Source organism: Capra hircus, chromosome 3, assembly GCF_001704415.2.
Source record: "Capra hircus breed San Clemente chromosome 3, ASM170441v1, whole genome shotgun sequence".
NCBI classification, from domain to species: domain Eukaryota; kingdom Metazoa; phylum Chordata; class Mammalia; order Artiodactyla; family Bovidae; genus Capra; species Capra hircus.
In genome coordinates, this window is record NC_030810.1 from 38,954,403 (window position 1) to 38,976,366 (window position 21,964).

A 21,964-nucleotide genomic window follows, 5' to 3' on the forward strand; every position below is an offset into this window, starting at 1 on the left:
TTAAATAATGAGCATACCAAATTTTGGGGAACTGTGAAGTGCAACTCAAATGAGAGTTTCACTGTTGCTTTAGGAGAGTCACACCACGGTGACTTTTTTTTTAACCCTTCTTTTTTTTATATAAAATTTTAAATTGAAGGATAATTGCTTTACAGACTTTTATGGTTACACCCATGTCCCCTCCCTCCCAAACATTCCTCCCATCTTCCTCCCTATCCCACCCTTCAGCCTGTCTTACTCAGGGAGCTCAATCACGATGACTTTTGACTTAAGCTTCCTGCCAAAACAAATCTCAACATCCAATTTTATCTATCGTCTTTCAAAGTCCAGAACTCAGATGTGCTAAAGAATAACCAAAAAGTAAATATATCATGCCATTTTGAGGATCTTACTGGTATATCCATATTACCCTTTTTACATTAGAATTTTGTTTCAGTATAACTTTTTTTTTTCAGTGTAACTTTTGATGTCAGACAGACATAAGTTTCATTCCTAGATATGCTGTTCATTAGCTGTTTGTTCTTGAGCAGACTGTCTGAACTCTTTTTTTTTCTTTACTCATTTTTAAAATTAAAATAATATGTCTTTAGAAAATAAGACGATAATGTGTAGGAAGTTACCTTGCACAGCGCCTCACACATAGTCATAATGAGCAGGTTGCTACACTGGGTGGTAGGGATTTTGATGAGAAATACAGACACTGTCAACTTTACTTGGCTTATAGTCCCCCAGGCAGCTTCCACCTTCTCAGTTTCTCTTGTTTTCTTCCAGTTGGCCAGTAACCTATCGAGATGTTCCACAGCTATTAGCCTATAAATTTCAGAACAGAAATGTCTTTCTTAGAGAGAGAGTGTTTCATGCACAGATCCTGGGATAGGGTGGGGGACCTGCTCTACATAATTTTAGGTTTCTGAAATATATGATCAGCCTGATCATAAGTTATCTCAAAAGAATACAGCACCAAGCCCCCAGATCAGCAAAATTGTCCCCAAATGGCTCAGTACTAATCACAGTGTTTGGTATTTGCACACCAGGTCTACTCATTAGGGTTTTAGGGTAGTGGTTCTAGTATAAGTTGGTTGGGTCTGCTTGCTCCAGCAACTTCTCCTAAACAACATTTGAGGGGTGATTTTACCTGCCAATATGTGCAGAGCATTTTCTTGTTGCTCAGTATTGGACTGTGCATTTGGGGCACACACAGATGTATAAGTGGTCTCCAGCTCCCTGTGGAGCTTGTCATACAGTGGGCATTGCAAGACAGTGTGGCAGTGCCTCTGTAGATTGTCACTGGGAGTCCAGGGAGAGGGGCATTGGAGAGGCAGTCAGAAGCTTCCAGGGGAGATGTGTCTGAGCCAAGTCCTGAAGGATGATGAAAAGGAAGCCTGGAAAAAGTGGAGACATTCCATGTAGAGGCAGTGGCAAAACAAGGAGGCTATTGTGGAAAGCAAGCCCACAGGCTTCAACTTTAAATAGAACTCCATAGCAGAGAGGGAGGAGAATGGCAGGGCAACCTGAGATGGGTTATCACCACACAGGTCCTTAATGTCAAGGCTTTCTGTTACACACAGGCCAGCCTGAGAAAAGTCTGAGAATTATCTTATGATCCCAGTGGGAATCAGGAATCTTAGAGACATAAGTCAACAAATGTAGAAAGCTATTTATAAGGGGGCTAGAGTATTTGTCCAGTAACACATGAAGGCTCTATCAGTTTGCTAAGCCTGTCTGGCTTTAACCAGCAGATTATATGGCATGTAACCATCTGTATATGACCTGATGTTTTCATCAGGGAGAGTTTTAAAGCTTGGGTTGATTGATCTGAATCCATATTGTGGAATGAATGATGCCCAGTTCACTAAGTTAGATCACACGTTATTTAACAAAAAGAGAGAGAGAAAGAGAACGTACTCTGCGGTTAGACTGTTTCCCCTCAGTTTAGTCACTCAGTAGTGTCTGACTCTTTGCGACCCCATGGACTGCAGCACGCCAGGCTTCCCTGTCCATCAGAAGCTCCCAGAGCCTACTCAAACTCATGTCCATTGCATCGGTGATGCCATCTAGCCATCTCATCTGTCGTCCCCTTCTCCTCCTGCCTTCAATCTTTCCCAGCATCAGGGTCTTTTCCAATGAGTTGGTTCTTTGCATCACATGGCCAAAGTATTGGAGTTTCAGCTTCAGCATCAGTCTTTCCAATGAATATTCAGGACTGATTTCCTTTAGGATGGACTGGTTGGATCTGCTTGCAGTCCAAGGGACTCTCAAGAGTCTTCTCCAACACCACAGTTCAAAAGCATCAATTCTTCGGCCCTCAGCTTTCTTTATAGTCCAACTCTCACATCCATACATGACTACTGGAAAAACCATAGCTTTGACTAAATGGACCTTTGTTGGCAAAGTAATGTCTCTGTTTTTTAATATGTTGTCTAGGTTAGTCATAGCTTTCTTCCAAGGAGCAAGTGTTTTTTAATTTCTTGGCTGCAGTTACCACCTGCAGTGATTTTGGAGCCCCCCCAAAATAAAAGTCTCTCACTGTTTTCATTGTTTCCCCATCCATTTGCCACGAAGTGATGGGACCAGGTGCCATGATCTTTGTTTTCAGAACGTTGAGTTTTAAGCCAACTTTTTCACTCTCCTCTTTCACTTTCATCAAGAGGCTCTTTAGCTCTTCTTTGCTTTCTGCCATAAGGGTGGTATCATCTGCATATCTGAGGTTATTGATATTTCTCCTGGAAATCTTGATTCCAGCTTGTGCTTCCTCCAGCCAGAATTTCTCATGATGTACTCTTCATATAAGTTAAATAAGCAGGGTGACATTATACAGCCTTGACCTACTCCTTTCCTGATTTGGAGCCAGTCTGTTGTTCCATGTCCAATTCTAACTGTTGCTTCTTGACCTGCATACAGATTTCTCAGGAGGCAGGTCAGGTGGTCTGATATTTCCATCTCTTGAAGAATTTTCCAGTTTATTGTGATCCACACAGTCAAAGGCTTTGGCATAGTCAATAAAGCAGGAACTTTCTTGCTTTTTCAGTGATCCAGCAGATGTTGACAATTTGATCTCTAGTTCTTCTGCCTTTTCTAAATCCAGCTTGAACATCTGGAAGTTCACAGTTCACGTACTGCTGAAGCCTGGCTTGGAGAATTTTGACCATTACTTTGCTAGCATGTGAGATGAGTGCAATTGTGTGGTAGTTTGAGCATTCTTTGGCATTGCCTTTCTTTGGGACTGGAATGAAAACTGACCTTTTCCAGTCCTGTGGCCACTGCTGAGTTTCCCACATTTGCTGGCATATTGAGTGCAGCACTTTCACAGCATCATCTTTCAGGATTTGAAATAGCTCAACTGGAATTCCATCACCTCCACTAGCTTTGTTCGTAGTGAGGCTTCCTAAGCCCCACTTGACTTCGCATTCCAGGATGTCTGGCTCTAGGTGAGTGATCACACCATCGTGGTTATCTGGGTCATGAAGATCTTTTTTGTACAGTTCTTCTGTGTATTCTTGTCACCTCTTCTTAGTATCTTCTACTTCTGTTAGGTCCATACCATTTATGTTCTTTATTGAGCCCATCTTTGCATGAAATGTTCCTTTGGTATCTCTGAGTTTCTGGAAGAGATCTCTAGTCTTTCCCATTCTATTGTTTTCCTCTATTTCTTTGCACTGATCACTGAGGAAGGCTTTCTTATCTCTCCTTGCTATTCTTTGGAACTCTGTATTCAAATGGGTATATCTTTCCTTTTCTCCTTTGCCTTTAGCGTTTCTTCTTTTCTCAGCTATTTGTAAGGCCTTGTTAGACAACCATTTTGCCTTTTTGCATTTCTTTTTCTTGGGGATGATCTTGATCACTGCCTCCTGTACAGTGTCACGAACCTCCGTCTTCAGGCACCCTATCAGATCTAATTCCTTGAATCTATTTGTCACTTCCACTGTATAATTGTAAGGGATTAGATTAAGGTCATACCTGAATGGTCTAGTGGTTTTCCCTACTTTCTTCAATGTAAGTCTGAATTTGGCAGTAATGAGTTCATGATCTGAGCCACAGTTGGCTCCCAGTCTTGTTTTTGCTGACTGTGTAGAGCTTCTCCATCTTTGGCTGCAAAGAATATAATCAATCATATTTTGATATTGACCATGTGGTGATGTCCATGTGTAAAGTCTTCTCTTGTGTTGTTGGAAGAGGGTGTTTGCTATGACCAGTGCAGTCTCTTGGCAAAAGTTGTTAGCCTTTGACCTGCTTCGTTTTATACTCCAAGGTCAAGTTTGCCTGTTACTCCAGGTAGCTCTTGACTTCCTACTTTCAGTCCTCTATAATGAAGAGGACTTCTTTTTTGGGGTGTTAGTTCTATCAGGTCTTGTAGGTCTTAATAGAACTGTTCACCTTCAATTTCTTCACCATTACTGGTCAGGGCATGGACTTGGATTATGGTGATATTGAATGGTTTGCCTTGGAAATGAACAGAGATCATTCTATCGTTTTTGAGGTTGTATCCAAGTGCTGCATTTTGAACTCTTTTGTTGACCGTAATGGGAGAGAGGTACAGGGCAGCTATGCACTTTCCCTAGATCTCAGCGAAGGAGCTGGGGTCGCCCATGACCTTTTTTTCTCTTGTTACTCTAGTGTCTGTCACTAACTTTTTCTCATCACTTTTCTACCCCACACTGAAGTTCACCTTCTGGAATGAGCACCTTGAAAACCTCTCTGTCTCTACCGGCAGTTACCCAGTGCTTCTCTAGGAAGCAGCATAAGCTTTTGGCCTCAACCACACAGACTAACCAGCTCTCTACCTCCCTCACTATTGCTACTTCTAATTCTGTTCCTTTTTGTTACTGCACAAGTCTGTGTCCTACAGAAACTCCCTGAAATGTCAGGTCTCAGGCAGAGGTTCTCTGTTGTGCTTTGGAAAGTCCTCTATGATGTGGGAGGAATTTTATAGTTGAAGTTTGTCTCAGCGTGAGGACTGCTTATTTGACTACTGCCTGGAAAAACTCATCTTTGTTCATCAGGAACCCTATTCACTGAGGTCCTTCAACTCTCACTACTGACAGCCTAGCCACTCAGACATTTGTTAACTACCCACCATACTTCATTCCAGGCACTGAGGTTACAGAGGAACAAGTTCTGTCTTTCTCCTCGTCACTGAGCAAGGATGGACGCTTGTTTGTATATGCACCGTGTTATTTAGTGATAAGAACCAATACTCTGGGGCAATGGAAAGAGATATGTGTGTGTGGGGTCCACCTAAGGGTCTCTCTCTCACGCCAGCCACCCAGCTGCGAAGGGATCAGCTGTCACCGGAGTTGGGCTTTTTTTCTCTCTATTTTTTAAACCATTTATTGTATTAGTTTCCTGGGGCTGCTGTAACACACAGTACCAGAAAGTAAGTGGCTTAGAACAACAGAAACTTACTCTCTCACAGTTCTGGAGGCTGACAAGTCCAAGTGCAGTGGGTTGTACAGGCACCAAAACTCATACTTTCCACTTGGACAATATCAATTTGAGAGTCACCTGGAATCTATTTCCTCTTAATTTTCTCCAAGTTAAGATGCACTTGCTTATCCAAAGGAGCCATGCAGCCTATTCATGAGCTTTGGCATTAAAACTAGCGCGAAGGCCTGCCTTCCAATGTATTAGTTGAGAGACTCTGAGCATATCATTTATTCTCTAAGCCTCAGATTCCTCATCTGTAAAATGGGGATGATGAAGATATCTGTATCACAGGGTTGTTAATTGCATGTTACTTGCATGAGAACCTGCATGTAGTCCTATAATAAGCCCTTTATATGATCTCCTTTAATCTTATCAACTCTTAACAAGTTGGTATCTAGATCTCTGTTTCACAGATGAGGAAACAGAGGATCACTGATTTGTTCAAGATCACCAAGATACTACAAATGATCAGGAGTAGGGCTTCAAACCCAGATCTCCACTGTGCTGAATTCTTCAAGGAAATTCATTTTAATAGAGCTATCTAGAACTCTATTTCCAAATCTTTTGTGTTGTGGTATAACATTGGATTTTCCTGAAGCCTTGTTCTCACTTAAATCTTAAGGCCCAGTGAGAGTCCTACCTCTGCCCACTTGAGCTGCCATTCATTCCAAAAATTCCCATAAATGATGTAGAGTAGAAAAAATGATCACATTTCTTTAGATCACTGTTTTAAAAGCTGTTTCTTTTTGAGTACTTGCCATTCACATGGCCACCTGTTATAGTAGGAGTGTAGGCTCTGGGGCCAGATTGCCTGTGTTCAAAACCTGTCTCCACACTTTCCCAGCTACTTGACCTTGGGCAGATGACATAACCTCTGTATCCTAAGGTAGGGGCTGAGAATAATGGCACTGATCTTGGAGGGTTGTTGTGAAGATTGAGTTAATGCTTGTAAAGCTCTTGGGATACTGCCCAGCACGTCGAGACCTAGTGCAGTGATCTCCTACTGGACACGGCCTTTAAAGCAGTGTCATTGCCCCTGTCTTACAAATAAGGAAACTGAAACCAGAAAGGCCATACACAGCCAGAAGCTGGCAAAGGCAGGATTTAGACCCAAGACCGTCTGACCCCTTCTTTTACCTTTTTCCTTCCCTACTGTAGGTGTCTACTCTGACTGACCCATAGCACTGATCCACTCCTGCCTGGGCCTTCTGCTCTAGAGATCAAGGCATGTGTTAGAAAGATGCAATATGTCTTTGCCAATATCTCTGTTTTGGTTGTTTATATAACAGTTACTGAGTGGCTAGTCTATAGCCAGGCATGGTGATAAGGACTTTATATGCCTTTCTTCATTGATGTCAGAACCTTTAAAGGAAATTTTTCTATCCCCATATTACAGACATTCCGGCTCAAAAAGATCCCATAGAAAAAGATGTCCTTCTTCTCTTTCAGTTTCTTTGCAGCTGCACATCCTAGTTTGGCTAAGCCATGTAATTGGAAACATCCTTAGTAATGAGACAGAAAACATAACATCACTGTTCCTCTGTTCTTAAAACAATAAATCCACCACATTTTTACTATTTGAGAGAGGGTCAATCACTGACTACCAAGGGACACAGGAAATCTTGCTTGTGTTTCCATTTTCTGCCACAAGAGGGAAACATACAACCATAAATGATTTGAAAATAAAGCCATTCTTTAGATAGCCCTCTTTTTACTAAGAGTGGTGAGTGCCATGCTGTGGTTACCTACTCGAGGTGACATTCCACTGGAAATGGTCCCGTGGCTAGGAGTTGTGAGCCGCCTGCTTGGTTCAGAAATCCCAATGGGTGGACCAAAGCTATTGCTGTCACAGTAAGAAAACAGCAATTGGCTGGATTTTCAAGCAGTTGTTAGGCCACACCGTTGTAGGGCCAACCAAGAGTAAAATGTGAATTTTGCCACCTCTGGTATCCAGGTTCACACTCAGGGTGTGTCCCCACAGTATCCAAGAATTTTCCAGACAGACCTATGTTCTCTAGATCTCTGCTACAGAGAAAATGTGATGGAAGGGACGTTTGGATGCTGGTTTGCCTTTCCCTGTGAGATTGGAGGCCTTCCCTACAGTCACACCGTCAGATGAAATTGCTACTGAAAAATGACTTCCAAGCAAGCGTTTTCAAGCAGTGTATGACTCTTAGCACACAGAATGCTGGGAAAGCTATGTTCCTTCAAGGAAGCATAGGCATCAACAGAGAGTGTGTTTTCAGGCCTCTATCCATCAGGAACTGTATAGCTTCTAAGACGTGAGACTCCAGGTCTGCCCAGATGACCTGACTTCCAGAGTGAGGGCACTGTATCTCCCTGCACTTTCCGAGCCTTGTAAACACTTTCCTGGGTCATACCAGGAGTGCCCATGAGAAGGCAGGCTGCGGGAGTGTGTCTGAGAGTGCTGGGTGCCATACTGTGGTCACCTAGACAAGGTGACGTTAGCTCAAATGGTAAAGAATCTGCCTCCGATGCAGAAGACCAGAGTTTGATCCCTGGGTTGGGAAGTTCCTTTGGAGAAGGAAATGGCAATCCACTCCAGTATTCTTGCCTGGAAAATTCCATGGACAGAGAAGCCTGGTGGGCTACAGTCCATGGGGTCACAAAGAGTTGGACACGACTGAGCAACTAACACACTTTTTACCAAAGGATTTTGATACATAATTCCTGGTAATTAGGCAGAATATGAGAATATATTCCAAATGAATATTCTTCAGGAATTTAAATGAAAAAAAATTTGAGGATGCTCCAAAAGGAAATAAGATAAAAATACATATAAAAATTTTATATGAACTATATACATTGGTTTTTTTTAGGTCAGAATGATTAAATATTGGTGATTTCTTATTAGACAGGAGTCCTCTTGACATGTACTTTTTGTATGAAAGTTAATTCCTAAACCTTGAGCATCTTCACAGTGGGGAGATTGCTTTTAGATTTAACCATGCAAATTAAGAATGGCACTTGTGGAGTGGAAAACACCTTCTAAAAATTTTCTCTTTCCTCTGAGCACTCAGAGCACACTTACAAGCTCTCATAGTTAACTTCTTTTTGAAATGGCTTGTTAACCTATTTATCTCTCCGTTTAGACCAGAAGTTCAACAACTTGAATCTGTCATCTTCTGGTGGTCCACAATAGCATTGGAGAAAGTCAGTTTACATAGTAACCGTTGGACACGGATGGGTCAGCAGCGGGACAGCAGACTGATGGATGCTAAAGGATGTTCACGCTTCCAGGCAGCAGTTCTGTTTGTTTTCAACATAAAATACGCTTCAGGAGGGTGGTTTTTAAAAAAATAATTTTGTTTATTTTTGGCTGCACTAGATCATTGGAAAAGACTCTGATGCTGGGGGGGATTGGGGGCAGAAGGAGAAGGGGACGACAGTGGATGAGATGGCTGGATGTGAGTTTGAATGAACTCCGGGAGTTGGTGATGGACAGGGAGGCCTGGCGTGCTGCGATTCATGGGGTTGCAAAGAGTCGGACACGACTGAGCGACTGAACTGAACTGAACTGAAGACCTTCGTTAGTGCACATGGGCTTTTCTCTGGTTATGGCACGCAGGGGGCTACCCTCTAGTTGCAGTGCGGGCTTCTCTTGTTCTGGAGCACGGGCTTTAGTACACTTGGGCTTCAGTAGTTGGGGCTCTCAGGCTCTAGAGCACAGCCTCAATAGTGGTTGTGCACGGGCTTAGTTGTTCCCAGGCATGTGGGATTTTCCCGGATCAGGGATCAAACTCATGTCTCTCACTTCGGCAGGCAGATTCGTTACCACTGAGCCACCAAGGAAGCCCAGGAGTATTTTTTGAACCTGAGATTCTGTACAACTCTAAGCAAACCATCTGGTCCTCATAATTCTTCTGGCATTGTACCATTAGAGCTTAATGTAGTTTCTCCTTTTCTTTAAAAGACATTTCCTAACTCTATTAAAACAGATATACTCATAGATAGGTATTAAATGCAGCTGTATGTTTTCAAATTGACTGAAGGCAGTCATAAAAGCTAACTCTAATGTAGGGTTCACAGGCCACTAGAACCAGCCAGTGCTAAGCTTTTTTCATTTGTTAACTCATCGTATCTTTATACAACACATCTGTGCAGTAGGTACTGTTTCTTTGCTTTTTTAAAACTCTCTTTAAAAGATGCATTTTTAAAGAATAATTGAGGAGTAAGTGGCATATAACATTGTATTCGTTTCAGGTGTACAGTCTAATGATTCGATATTGCAGTGTTGTCAAATGGTCACCACAGTTAAGTCTAAGGAGGTGTGATGTTCAATCCCCACTTCAAAGATGAGAAAATGTGGGCATAGACAGGTCAAGTACTTTGCTTAAGAGCTCCTTGTGGTTGGCTGAGGATCTCAAACTGTGAAGGCAGGGGGTTTCTTTTTTTCCGCTTCTTGCCAGGATGGGACAGCAGGTGGAGCCTGCCTCATACCTGGCGAGGGGAGCCATGCACTGTGGAGCCCCATTCAACACAGTGAGGCGCTGTAGGTGTGGCAAGTAATAGAGATCCGCTCTGCTAGAGGGAGCCTCTGAGAGGACTGTGTCTCAAGGCCAGAGGGTCTCCTGAAAGCCAGGGGTAGGGTGGGCACATGCGCCTTAAAAGAGTCTGAAGCAGGAGGAGCCTGGGCAGGTAGCCTTGGACTCTCCTCTGTTTATCTTAGCAGTTTGCTTCATTTTCCTCTCTCTCTCTGCTGACTCAATTGTCAGTGTAAGTTGGTGGGGTTTGTGAGTATTTGTGTCTGTATGTGTGTGGATGAGATCTTAGTTATAAATTCATTTACTCAAACTCCTATGAACGTTACAAGTTTAGAAATCAAATATGTTTGTTTCCTTTTTGAAGCCTTTGTCTAACAAGCAAAAGTGTGGAAATACTCCCATTGTTCTCATGTAATCTAATAATGATAATAGCAGAAACTTGGGCAGGGTGCCCTACAGCAGCACTGGTTTTAGAATTTTCTGTGTATTACTTCATTCGACGGTGACTGTGACAACACATGGGGTGGGGGACTGTTGTTCTCCTCAGTTTTTCAGATGGGAGCAGTGGAAGCCCAAAGAGGTTAAGTAACTTGTCTGAGATCACACAGCCAGTGACTGGCAGAACTGGGTTCCAGCCCCATCAATCTAGCCCTAACGTCCATTCCTTTAAACACTGCAGTTGGCTGTCTGCATCTGATGATTTAAATATAAAAATATGGTATATTCAAAGTTTTCTTGACTTTTCCAGTAATGTTTATAACTTTTATAAAATTCTCTTAAAATCATAAGCCAAAATAAGTTACTCAACTATACATTGTAAATTGGTATCACAGGGCTGACCTGTTAGGTAAACTAATATCCCAGATTCTCTTAATGTACTTAAAATATAGATTTTCTCCAAGACTGATTATCTTTCTACTATGAGTTTGCTTCATGTCAATACTGACTTCTAAATCTTTTTAAGTTAAAAAGTGCCCAATTCAAAAACCATTGTCTTATTCCAAGCAATTGGCCTTCCCTGGTGGCTCAGATGGTAAAGAATCTGCCTGCTATGCGAAAGACCCGGGTTCAATCCCTGGCTCAGGAAGATCCCTTGGAGAAGGAAATGGCCACTCACTCTAGTATTCTTGCCGGAAGGACTGAGGAGCCTGGTGGGATACAGTCCATGGGGTCGCAAAGAGTAAGACACGACTGAGTGACTAACACACACTTCCTCTGAAATTGGGGGTGACATTGCCTGGAAATCTAGCAGTGGGAGCTTCCCAGTCCAGAACTCGTGCCAACAGGGGGTCTCACGTGGCTCGTGTTCACAGACCACTTTCCCCAGTTCTCATGTCTCATGAGTCCGCGGTCCTTACTCTCTTGAGAAGATCCATCTAACGGATATTCTGCCTGAAACCACTCTGAATTCTCTTCCAGTTCTGTGTATCAGATCCCCAGCTCTTAGACGTGCCCGAGTGACCCAGAGACAGATCTGCATAGCAGCTCTCTCGTGTTCTCATGTATTCGCATGTCTGCCAGTTACAGTTCTGTAGACATTGTCATGACATGAGGTCCCTGCCCCACAGCTTCTGAGTTTACCTGTCTTCCCAGTTCAAAGGCTAACTAAATCTGACTGGTACACTTTTGAGTCCTAATTCTAGATTCCTAGAAGAGAAAATATGAGAGATCCAGCTTTGGTCAGTTGTCTGCCCTTGATGATCATGGCCTGAGTCCCACAGTAGAAGCATGGCCCTGGGACTCCACTGTTGTAGGGTGGGGTCAGGGACAGTTCTTAGAGAAGAGAGTGAGCAGAAGGGGTCAGAGGAAAAACAGGTTGTTGGGGTAGTGTCTTCATGTTGGAGGAGAGTAACCTACAGAGCCCAAACTGGCCGAGGACTCAGAGGTGAAGAAGTCTTATGCAAGAGGAGCAGCTCTGGACAGGGTCACAGAGACCAGGATCCTCAGATCCACCTCAGCTGCAGAGGGACTCCTTTTTGCAAGCCTTGGTTAATCTTTTTCCAGTCTCTCCTTCTCCAAGCTATTTGATACACTACTGGCAGCCAGTCAACTTTGAAAAAAAAAGCAGTTTTTATTCCTTCTGCTTAAAAATATCCATAGCTTCCGGTGCCTACAAAATAAACCTTACTGCGGTTCATGAGACTATGTAACCTTGTCCTAGCTACTTCTCCAGCTTCACCTCATCACTGCAGCCTCTTGAGAGCCACAGTCCTGTCCAGGCACTGCTGGGACATAGACATTCGTTGTGAGGCAGGTATCATCATCCTATTGTCATCCTCAGGGCATTGAGGATGGAAGGGTGAGGGGCTAACACTGATAATCTGCTGGATGCCAGACACAGGTCATAAGTGTTTTCATACATGTTGCCCGATTCAGTACTTAGAACAAACTTCATTGTGATCCCTAGTTTACAGACTCAGGTCAGTTAAGTGAATTGCTCAAGATTGTACCTCTCATATATTTTAGAAACCAATATTTTTTTTTAAATTGGAGGATAATTGCTTTACAACGTTGTGTTGATTTCTGCTCCACATCAACATGAATCAGCCATAGGTATACATATGTCCCCTCCCTCTTGAACCTCCCTCCAACCTCCCACTCCATCCCACCCCTCTAGGTTGTCACAGAGCACTGGGTTTGAGCTCCTTGTGTCAGGCAGCAAATTCCCACTGGCTGGCTGTTTTACATACGGTAATGCATATGTTTCAGTGCTGCCCTCTCCTTCCTCTGCTGTGTCCACAAGTCTGTTTAGAGTCCAAGATTTGAGCCCTGGTTGTGTCTGGCTCCTGAATCTATGGTCTTTGCATTATCCTGCAGTGTCTCCTCTGTGGCAGGCATTCATTGGAAGCTTATTTACTGTTGGTTGGAGAAATGAATGACTTTTCCCAGCTTGTGATTCCTGTCACCAGAATCACAGATCATAACTGTTTTCGTACGTGTTGTCCAATTCAGCGCTCAGAACAACCTTCATTGTGATCCCTAGCTTACAGACTTGGGTCAGTTAAGAGAATTGCTCAAGGTTGTACCTCTCATACATTTTAGAAACCAATTTTTTTTTTTTCAGTTGGAGGATAATTGACCCCAACACTCAGGCAGGCACCTGCAGCATCGCAAGCATAGGGTTTTGGCCTGGGGGTGGGGGCTCTGATGATCCCTGCTGCTTTCAGCCTAGTTAGTAGCTTACTTTCTAGTGCTTGTGCTGAAAGTCAGGGTTACCATTTCTAAATAATATGCCCATTCCTGTGGCATTTTCTAAAGAATAATTCTTGATATGAAGAGGTGTATCTTTTCAGGCCTTGGGTCCCACTCTCCCATGAGCCCTGGGACATGGCAGTTAGCGATCCAGTAAACGTTTGTCAATGGAAAAAAAGAAAGATAGAATAAAGTATTGGCAAGTCTTGTTTCTGCTGTCTTCTACTAGGAAGGCATCACTGCTGATCAGAATGGGAACTGGAGTCTTTGTGAGGCTGGGAGCGAAGGGGTTCGTAACTCTGCCATTGTGAAATTGATTGGACCCAAGACCAATATGAAAGTTTCTTGTCTGAAGGGAATAATCCTTAAATCCCCCATATGGTTTAAATGTAATTTGTGTCATTGTGAAGGAGTACTGGCGAGGCAGGCGAATTCATTAGGCCAAATTGGGTTCGCTATGCTCGACAGTAACGTTTCTGAAGATGAAGTTCAACCTTTGCTGGAGAGCTCAAACAAATGAGTTTCTTAATAGCTGTCCCACTTAGTCTGAGCGTCTTTGGAAGCTTAATGTTTTTAATGCTTCTCCTTTTTTACCACACTTCACAGTCCATCTAACATTGCTGCTTCTGGTAATATTTTTATATGGGGTTGAGTTCTATAGTGTCCATAAAATTATGACTCAGGCCCATTTTTAGAATAGAAGCTTTTTTAGGGCAAGTATTATATCTTTTTGGTTTAGTTTTGCATGTTGACAAACACCATGCCAACACACGTAGTTGGTAAAAACATTGCTCTTTGCTTTGAGGTACCAAACTCTCTCCTTTGGAGGCTTAGGCTTGATGTGCACTTGAATTGCTGGGTATTCATTGGCACATGCAGGAGCCATGAGAGATGAGAGTCTTTCCAGTCCATGCCTCGCTGTGAAGCTGGCTCACATGCAGTGAAGTAAAAAAAGTGTATGTGTCCATAAGGACATTCCATACTAGAGGGAGTCTGGGTTCACCTAGTGACCTGATTCCCCAGGTTTCATACATAGGACTTCTCAATGCTCAAATGCTACTGTCTATTTCCATTAGTGTTAAATAATGTTTTAAATATGAAGATGGTCTACTGGAGAGGAATATTTAAAAGGCTTCAAAGTGAGAGACCTTCAGATAATGAACCCTGAAGTGGCATATCAGCTGTTTGGAGAGATAGGGCTGGAAGAGCACCAGCATTATAAAGTTTGCAATGATTCTTTTAAACTACTTTAGAATCAGAGTAGTTACATCTGGAATACTTTCTGTATCAGTCAGTTTTTAGGTGGTGAGAAACCTGTACAAGGCCTAAGAATAGGCTTAATTCTGGAGAAGTACAGCTTTTATAACAGTTTCAATGTGAAACAATATTTTCAGAAACAAATTTTGTTCATACAAAAACACACCAATAAGCTGAGGTGTTCTAGTATCTGATATGGCCACTGTCTTAAAAAAAAACAAAAAAACAAGCATTTGCCATGCTTTGAAATAACGCCCGTCAGATCTTATGCTACAAATAAACTCACTTTGATGCTTGTGGGGTGTTTTTGGTGTGTGTGTTGAACATCTATTTTGAATTTTCATAATTGTGAATTTATTTGCACTGACCGTAAACTGTAAATAAAATAAATAAATGTATGGGAAAAGCCCTTAAGAGAACATTACTCTCCCTAGCTCTGGATTCAGAAAGAGCTTCGAGAGAGAGTGGTCAACCACTAGCAGAGAACATGCTGGAATGTATGAGCAGAGAAGCTTTAGTGGGAATATTGGAGCCCCTTGCAACCAAGTATTCCTGAATCTTCACTGGGGTTTCAAGACCTCGTTAAGGAAACTACTGATTACTTGGTTGGTTGCTCTGTTATTCCCAGTGAAAAAACTGTTCAGTTGATATTTGAGAAATATGGCTCTGTTATTAAATATGTCAAGACATATATACTGGTGTAATTTGTGAACCTATCAAAAACCAGAGAAAACTGGCCACTGAACTGAAAAAATATGAATTTAAAAAGTGCATTTGTAGTAAGTTGAAAAACATTGGGTGTATAGACTACTAAAGCAAGCTTACTTCACAAGAGTTTTAGTTTTAAAAATGCAATAAGGGGCAAAAATAAGCTATGAAATATAATCATCTTTTGACTGACTGGTTTTCAGCTTAATAGATGTGTCTTGTGAATTGTGTTAGTGTTATGTCTTGAGGTCCTGCTTGCAGATGGGCCAGCTCCATTTGCCATATGAAGGAGACCAGGCTCCCTTGGGAGCAGGGTGCTTTCTGCTCATGGCCTGTTAGTTCTCTGTCCTGTGTGAGCAGCGCCTGGAACAGAGAGACATTCTTGCCTCACAGAAGGCTGTCTGCTGCCCCCAGGGCCTGTCTGCTTTTGGACCTGGCTGGACAAGTTAGTAGGAAAATACCCAGATTTTCGTTTTTCAAGGGATTACTACTTTTCCCTTGAAAACCTGACTTTTACGTGCACATCAGACTCCCCAAACATGTGGCATAACTAGTCTCGATTTACTTTCCAAGTCCCCTTAACAGGTTCACCAAAACCTTGACAATGTTGTTGTTCAGTTGCTCAGTCATGTCTGATTCTTTGTGACCCCATGGACTGCTAGGCTCCTCTGTCCATGGGATTCTCCAGGTAAGAATACTGAAGTGGGTTGCCATGCCCTCCTCCAGGGGATCTCTGCAACCAAGGGATCGAACCCAGGTCTCCCGCATTGCAGCCCTGTTCATCCCTACTTTTCTATAAATTCATGGGAATGACCAGTTGTTGATCATTCAGGGCATGTCTGTGAGTCTCAATTCTAGAATTGAATACTATTTAGTTAAATCTTTGGTGGCCAATGAATAAATTTGTTCTGTTTGATGCCTTTCCTCCCTTCTAACTGGGATTGCACGTGGAAAGTAAAAAAAAAAAAAAATCACTTGAGTATCAGATATTTGAGTATCAAAATGACGGTGATGAAAGGAAACCAGAAGTAACTGAGATCCGTCATTTCCATTTTAAGACTGACCTTTAATTTGTGAGATGGCATGAAACAACTTTAGCTGCAGATGGCCTTATCAGAGATGACTGCCAGCGAGGCTCTGGTTTAAGGGTGTCAGTGGCAGCGGGAGCCACACCAGGGCGTCTTGTTCACGAACCTGCTCCTTAGGACTGCACTTGCTCCGCCTTTGCCTGGCTCTGGGAGAGGAATCTGGAAGCCACCTGGTGTTTGTGACTGAAGCCTGCTGCACACAGCACCCTCTGGACCTATCTCCACCCTAACAGGGGAATGAGGCAAAAATAATTGAAGGGTGTTTGGCGTGGTTGTGGGCAGAATGTCCTCATCAAAACAACACTGAAGATCTGCTTTGAGTGTGGGTGTGGGTGGGTGTTTGGTCCTTCACTTTTTCACATGGGGCGACGACAACAGGAATTAACCCCGCTTCCTCATTGAGAGGGATCATCCAGGCAAGATCTCTATTTTAGTTACTCGAGTGACACTGTAGCAGCTTCAGGTTGGACAGACTATTTTGGGGACCCTTGATTGCTTTCTGGACAGCCTCGCTGAGCCAAGTGGTGGAAATGAAAGATGAGTGATTTTGATGAATGGATTTCTGGGAAACACAGAAAAATGGAAGAAGGTCCTCTCCCTCTGTTGACTTTTACTACGGCTCCCTACTATGACCAGAAACCAGGAACTAGTGGATTACGGAAGAAAACCTACTATTTCGAGGAAAAACCATGCTATCTGGAGAATTTCATCCAGAGTATATTCTTTTCCATAGACCTAAAAGATCGCCAGGGAGCCTCACTGGTGGTTGGTGGAGATGGGCGGTATTTTAATAAATCGGCAATAGAGACAATAGTGCAGATGGCAGCTGCCAATGGGGTTGGTATTTGATAAGTTTTGCTATGTTTCTGGCTCTCATATAACCTCTTAATTCTGCAAAAAATATACCGAAGTACAAAGATTTGTATGTTGTATACACCTCAATGCTACTAACACCTGATTAAGTTTGATTATGACATCAGAGATTGTATATTGTGATATTACCCCTGAAATTACATTTGTTGCATTGGGATTTGGGGATGTAAACTCAGTTTATTATGCTCTGTGCCTGTTGCTTGAAAAGGTACCTGTTGCTTTTAGACATCTAAAGCTCACCCCAGCCTTAAGCTGTCTTATCTACATTCTAACCAGTTTTGAGGGGCACTCTGTCCTGCGTAGGAGGCTCTTAGGAGCCACGGAGAGAGGAAGATTTTGTTTTCTTTCAATGGCTTCCTTGTTGAAGTTCAGTCACTTGTCAAACAGGAAAACAAAAGCCAGGGCACGCTGTTATTTGTGGATCCTGGTAGTCATGCAGAAATGCTGGGAGAGAACTGGAAAATGTTAGGTGTGAGCCTTCCAAGAGGACCTGTTAGAGGGGAACCCACTTATAATGACCTTGGATACAAAGAAGTCCTGTGTGTGGTGAATTTGTGCAGCAGGGTAGAGATAATAACTTCTGTGAGCCTATAATATAAGGAGGCTCTGCTAAAGCTCTGCATTGTGAAAAACTGTGTTGGCTGAATTAACCAAATCGGAAGGAATCTTGCACCAGGAAGCACTGATCTTGATAATCTAACAATTTGCACAGTCTCACTGATTTACAGGAAGGCAGGCATCAGAACATTTTGCTGTTTTTGCTCTGCAAATTCCTCCGTGGGACCAAAAATACATGTTTAGTGTTTTAGATTACACTTAACAATAATTTGGAGCACATAGTCCTTCAGTACTTATAGATTTTAAAACATTGTTTTATTTCCTTTCTGGAAGTGATTCTGAGAACATAAAATTTAGCATTATAACCAAGTGCGTTAGGCATTTATTTTCAGTGTATTTTTACAATACACTAAGCAGGTGTGATTGCAAAAGTCAAATTTAAAAAAAAAAGCATATGTTAGTTACCAAATTCTATTTAGAAGAGTTTGTACATCCTATTGTTGTTAATGTGAGATTCCCTTTGTACCCAGTTTCAGAATCTGAATGCTTCTCATGTAAAATTTGCTGATAAAGCACTCAAATATGAAATTATGATGCATACACATTTTTAAGATAAAGTGTGACATGCTGTAAATTTCATCTTTGAGGAGAGCTGCAAAGGCAATGGTATTAAGATGCTTTTAATCTTTTGGGAGAGAACGAATGAAACATTATTTCTCTGCATATATCTAGATTGTTGAGTGGATCTGGTACACTGTCCCCTTTGCTGTGATATATTTGGCTTCATTTCATTCTTGTGCAAAGCAGAAGGATGTGGAAGGGGTGGTAGGAATGTGTAATTCAGGCAGACCCTGCAGACTTTCTCAGATTTACGATCTGAAGCTTTGCTAAATAATGCATTTAAGTGCTGATAATTGACTAAATATGGTAACTGCCTATTTGTTAGAGCTGTGGCAGCCCAAGTGATATTTTCAAGTCTTTTCAAGGACATTCCTTATTAAAAGTAGTGTTGCATTTGAAGTACTTGTGCTACCCAGCTGAATTACGTAAAACGTTTAGTGGACCGATAAAGCACTTTCATCTGATAAAACCTATCAAATCCTATTTAGCTTGATTTCTTTTTCTAACATATCCTAAATTCTATTTTAACATCCCTTTGATTGTGGGCAGAATTTAGGGAGGCAATCTACAGGAAAGATAATTTATTGCCACAGATTTTGGTATTAATAGAAGTCAGGGTTCTTTCCTCAGTTTTGTCAATACCCACTATACCCATGAGCCGATTCTAAGAGAGCTTTTCAGCCTGGCGAGCTACATGGAAATAATTTCATTTCTTCCCTTTAGTACACTTTTATCTGGTACATTTATGGATAGTAGAATACACTTTGCCTTTCCTTTTATTTGCACAGAGCTGTCTGCAGTTACAGGCGATTTTAATGTACAAAATAAAACATTGGTAGGGTCTCATTTATGGTACTGGTATCTCATTCAGTCCCCAGAGATTTATCCTTGAGATAATTTTAGAAATGAGAATAGAACCTGTATGTATGACTGGCAGAGCAAAGAAAATGGAACCTTTTGTTTGTTTGTTTTGTGTTTCGGAGAAACACAAACAAACACCAAGCCCTAGTTTTAATTGAAAGGAATATTTTAATGTTTGCTCCCTGTCGTGGTTAACTATAAAATGTTGAGGGAGAAGGAGGTATCCAGTTTAGCAGCAGGACTTGAGTTTACGCAGAAGGGAGTGGTGGGCAAGAGTAAGGGCAGGAAATGCTTTTTGGTGAAGGACTCTGTGCAGGGCTGAGGGGGTATCTCTAAGTTGGTAGACATTTGGGACCCAGGGAAGGGTTTTTTTTTTTTTTTTAATTTTTTTCCCCTTTTTTGTGTTAAATTGCATTTGTGAGTTAGTCACTCAGTCGTATCTAATTCTTTGTGACCCCTTAGACTGTAGCCTGCCCAGCTGCTCTGGCCATGGGATTTCCCAGGCAAGCATGCTGGAGTAGGTTGCCATTTCCTCCTCCAGGGGATCTTTCCTACCGAGGGATTGAACCCGGGTCTCTTGCACTGCAAGCTGCTTCTTTACCACTGAGTCACCTGGGAAGCTCGTTGTAAAGTATACCTAACACAAAATTTGCTGTTTTAACCATGTTTAAGTATGCAATTCAGTGGTGTTCATTACATTCATAATGTTCTGCAACCATCACCACTGTTTCCAGAACCTTTTCATCATCTCGTCTAAAACTCTGTACCCACTAAACAGTTAGTCCCCATTCTCTTCTTCCTGCCAATGTTGGTTCTACTTTCTATGAATTTGCCTCTTCTGTGTCCATCATATAAATGGAACCATCCAATACTTGTCCTTTTCTGTCTGGCTTATTTTACTTAGTGTAATGTTCTCGAGGTTCACCCATGTTGTAGCATGAATCAGAATTTCCTTCCTTTTAAAGGCCAAGTAATATTCCATTGTATGTATATACCACATTTTGTTTATCTGTTCATCTTTCAATGGACATTTGGGTTGATTCCACTTCTGGTTATTGTGAAGAATGCTGCTGTGAACATGGGTGTGCAAATACCTGTTTGAGTCACTGCTTTCTTTTTGTGTCTGTACCTAGAAGTGGGCCTTCTGGATCATATGGTATAGGGAAGGTTTTTGAACAGGGGAGGAACACAGAACTATGGTCTAGAAAGCTGAACTAGATGGGCCCGGTAGGTCAGATAAGATTCAGGGAGGGTAGAGCAAGGCAGGTGCAGGTGGGAGAAAGGCAGGGGAGATTGAGTCAGGAGCTATTATAATGCTCCAGACATCCTTACGGGGAGGAGGACAATAGAGTAATATCTCCCAAATATCAAGTTGAAGATGAATATTCTTGAGCAGAATTCATGGGAAGAGTCTGCTCTGGGAGGTCAGCTATACCTGTTCTTGGGCTCAAGAGAAAGAATCTACCATGGGCTCCCCTTGCTTCTCCTGATTTTCTTACTCTCACTTCCTGGTATAATCCTCTCAGTCTTGGACCACTACTGACTGCAGATTTCACCATAAGGAATGGTAGAATTATGGGGTGACCTGTGTGGCATGGCTTAATATTTATTTATTCAGCTTCCCCTTCTACGTTAAGCACATAGGGATCAAAGTAGAAGTCAGTGTGCTTGATGCACACAGTTTTCATATTACTCCACCGGTCACTGTGGCTGCTTAAATTGCCATCTCTAAGCTCCTCTCATCAGAATTATGGAACTGCTCAACCACAAAGCAGTTTTCATCAGAACGGCACCCAGAAACTGCCGGAAGCGTGAGATGTTACCATTTCCACTGTATTGAGTCAGGGAGTTACCACTTCCTGAGGGAGGCAGGACATAAGAAATACATTAGAATAACAGCGATTGTTCAGGGATAGACATACAAGAGCCAAAAGGGGCCTGGAATGAAGCGGCTGCTTCCTGGGAGGTGGTTGATAATGGAGAGGTTTAATTATAAGCCAGTCAAGTTGTTAGTGACCTACAGGAAGCTGGCAAAGCTAACAATCCCAGAAAAACCTCCCCAGGGAAGCCAGGTATCTTATTGGCATGTTCAGTATTAGAAACGCATCTTCCACCATCAAGTCATTTCTTCAGCTGCACTTATCTTGGGTGGGGCAAGAAGAAATAGCAACTGGAAAACTTAAATATGTCCCTGTGTCTTCAGAGGGGAGGGTGGAAGAAGGGCACAAACTCCTCCTTTTTAAAATCTTTTCATGAAGCAATCACATTTTTAGTCAGAGGAACTGACGGAATTCCCTTCTTTTCCGACTTGCATCATGTTGAAACAGATAAAAATTACAATCATTTTAGCAAGGAGCTGTGCTTATAGATACCATCTGTGAAAGATACGGGCAGGTGAGTTAAGAACGCAACCTGTAGCTGCTTCATGTAGGTGGTCCTGGCTGGTTTACCCAGTAACACTCCCAGCATTCCCTGCCTCAGGCCCAGGAGGAAGCCCAGGTGCATCCTAGTGTGGATAGGTGTGTTCTGCTTTGAGGAACCCATTGTATTAGGTTTGACATATATTCACTACCCTGTGTGAAATAGCTAGTGGGAAGCTGCCAGGGAGCTCAGCTCAGTGCCCTGTGATGACCTAGAGGGGTGGGATGGTGGAGGGAGCTCCAATAGAGAGGGGGTACATGTACACATATAGCTGGTTCACTTCATTGTACAGCAGAAACTAGCACAGCATTGTGAAGCAATTATACTCCAATTAAAGAAGAATCCAAGCTTGAACGGCAATAAATTTGTGAGATACATTTTATAACATTTCTTCATACAAAGTTTGCCCCTTTTACTTTTTTACATATTTTAGTTTACAAAAGCCTCCTCTTTGGG

General features: G+C 42.3%; 1 protein-coding gene across 2 annotated transcripts in view; it reads left to right on the forward strand.

Annotated features, from left to right (window-relative positions):
- The window catches only part of PGM1 (phosphoglucomutase 1), a 66,192-nt gene that overhangs the window by 11,817 nt on the left and 32,411 nt on the right, over positions 1 to 21,964 (forward strand). The window contains exon 1 of one of the 2 annotated variants that reach the window (XM_018045092.1): positions 16,385 to 17,011. The exons of the other annotated variant lie outside the window; for it this stretch is intronic. Coding sequence (XP_017900581.1) covers positions 16,712 to 17,011 — 300 coding nt within the window. The 5' untranslated portion in view covers positions 16,385 to 16,711. Of the gene's footprint in view, positions 1 to 16,384; positions 17,012 to 21,964 lie in introns of those variants that run through there. 2 annotated transcript variants of the gene reach the window in all.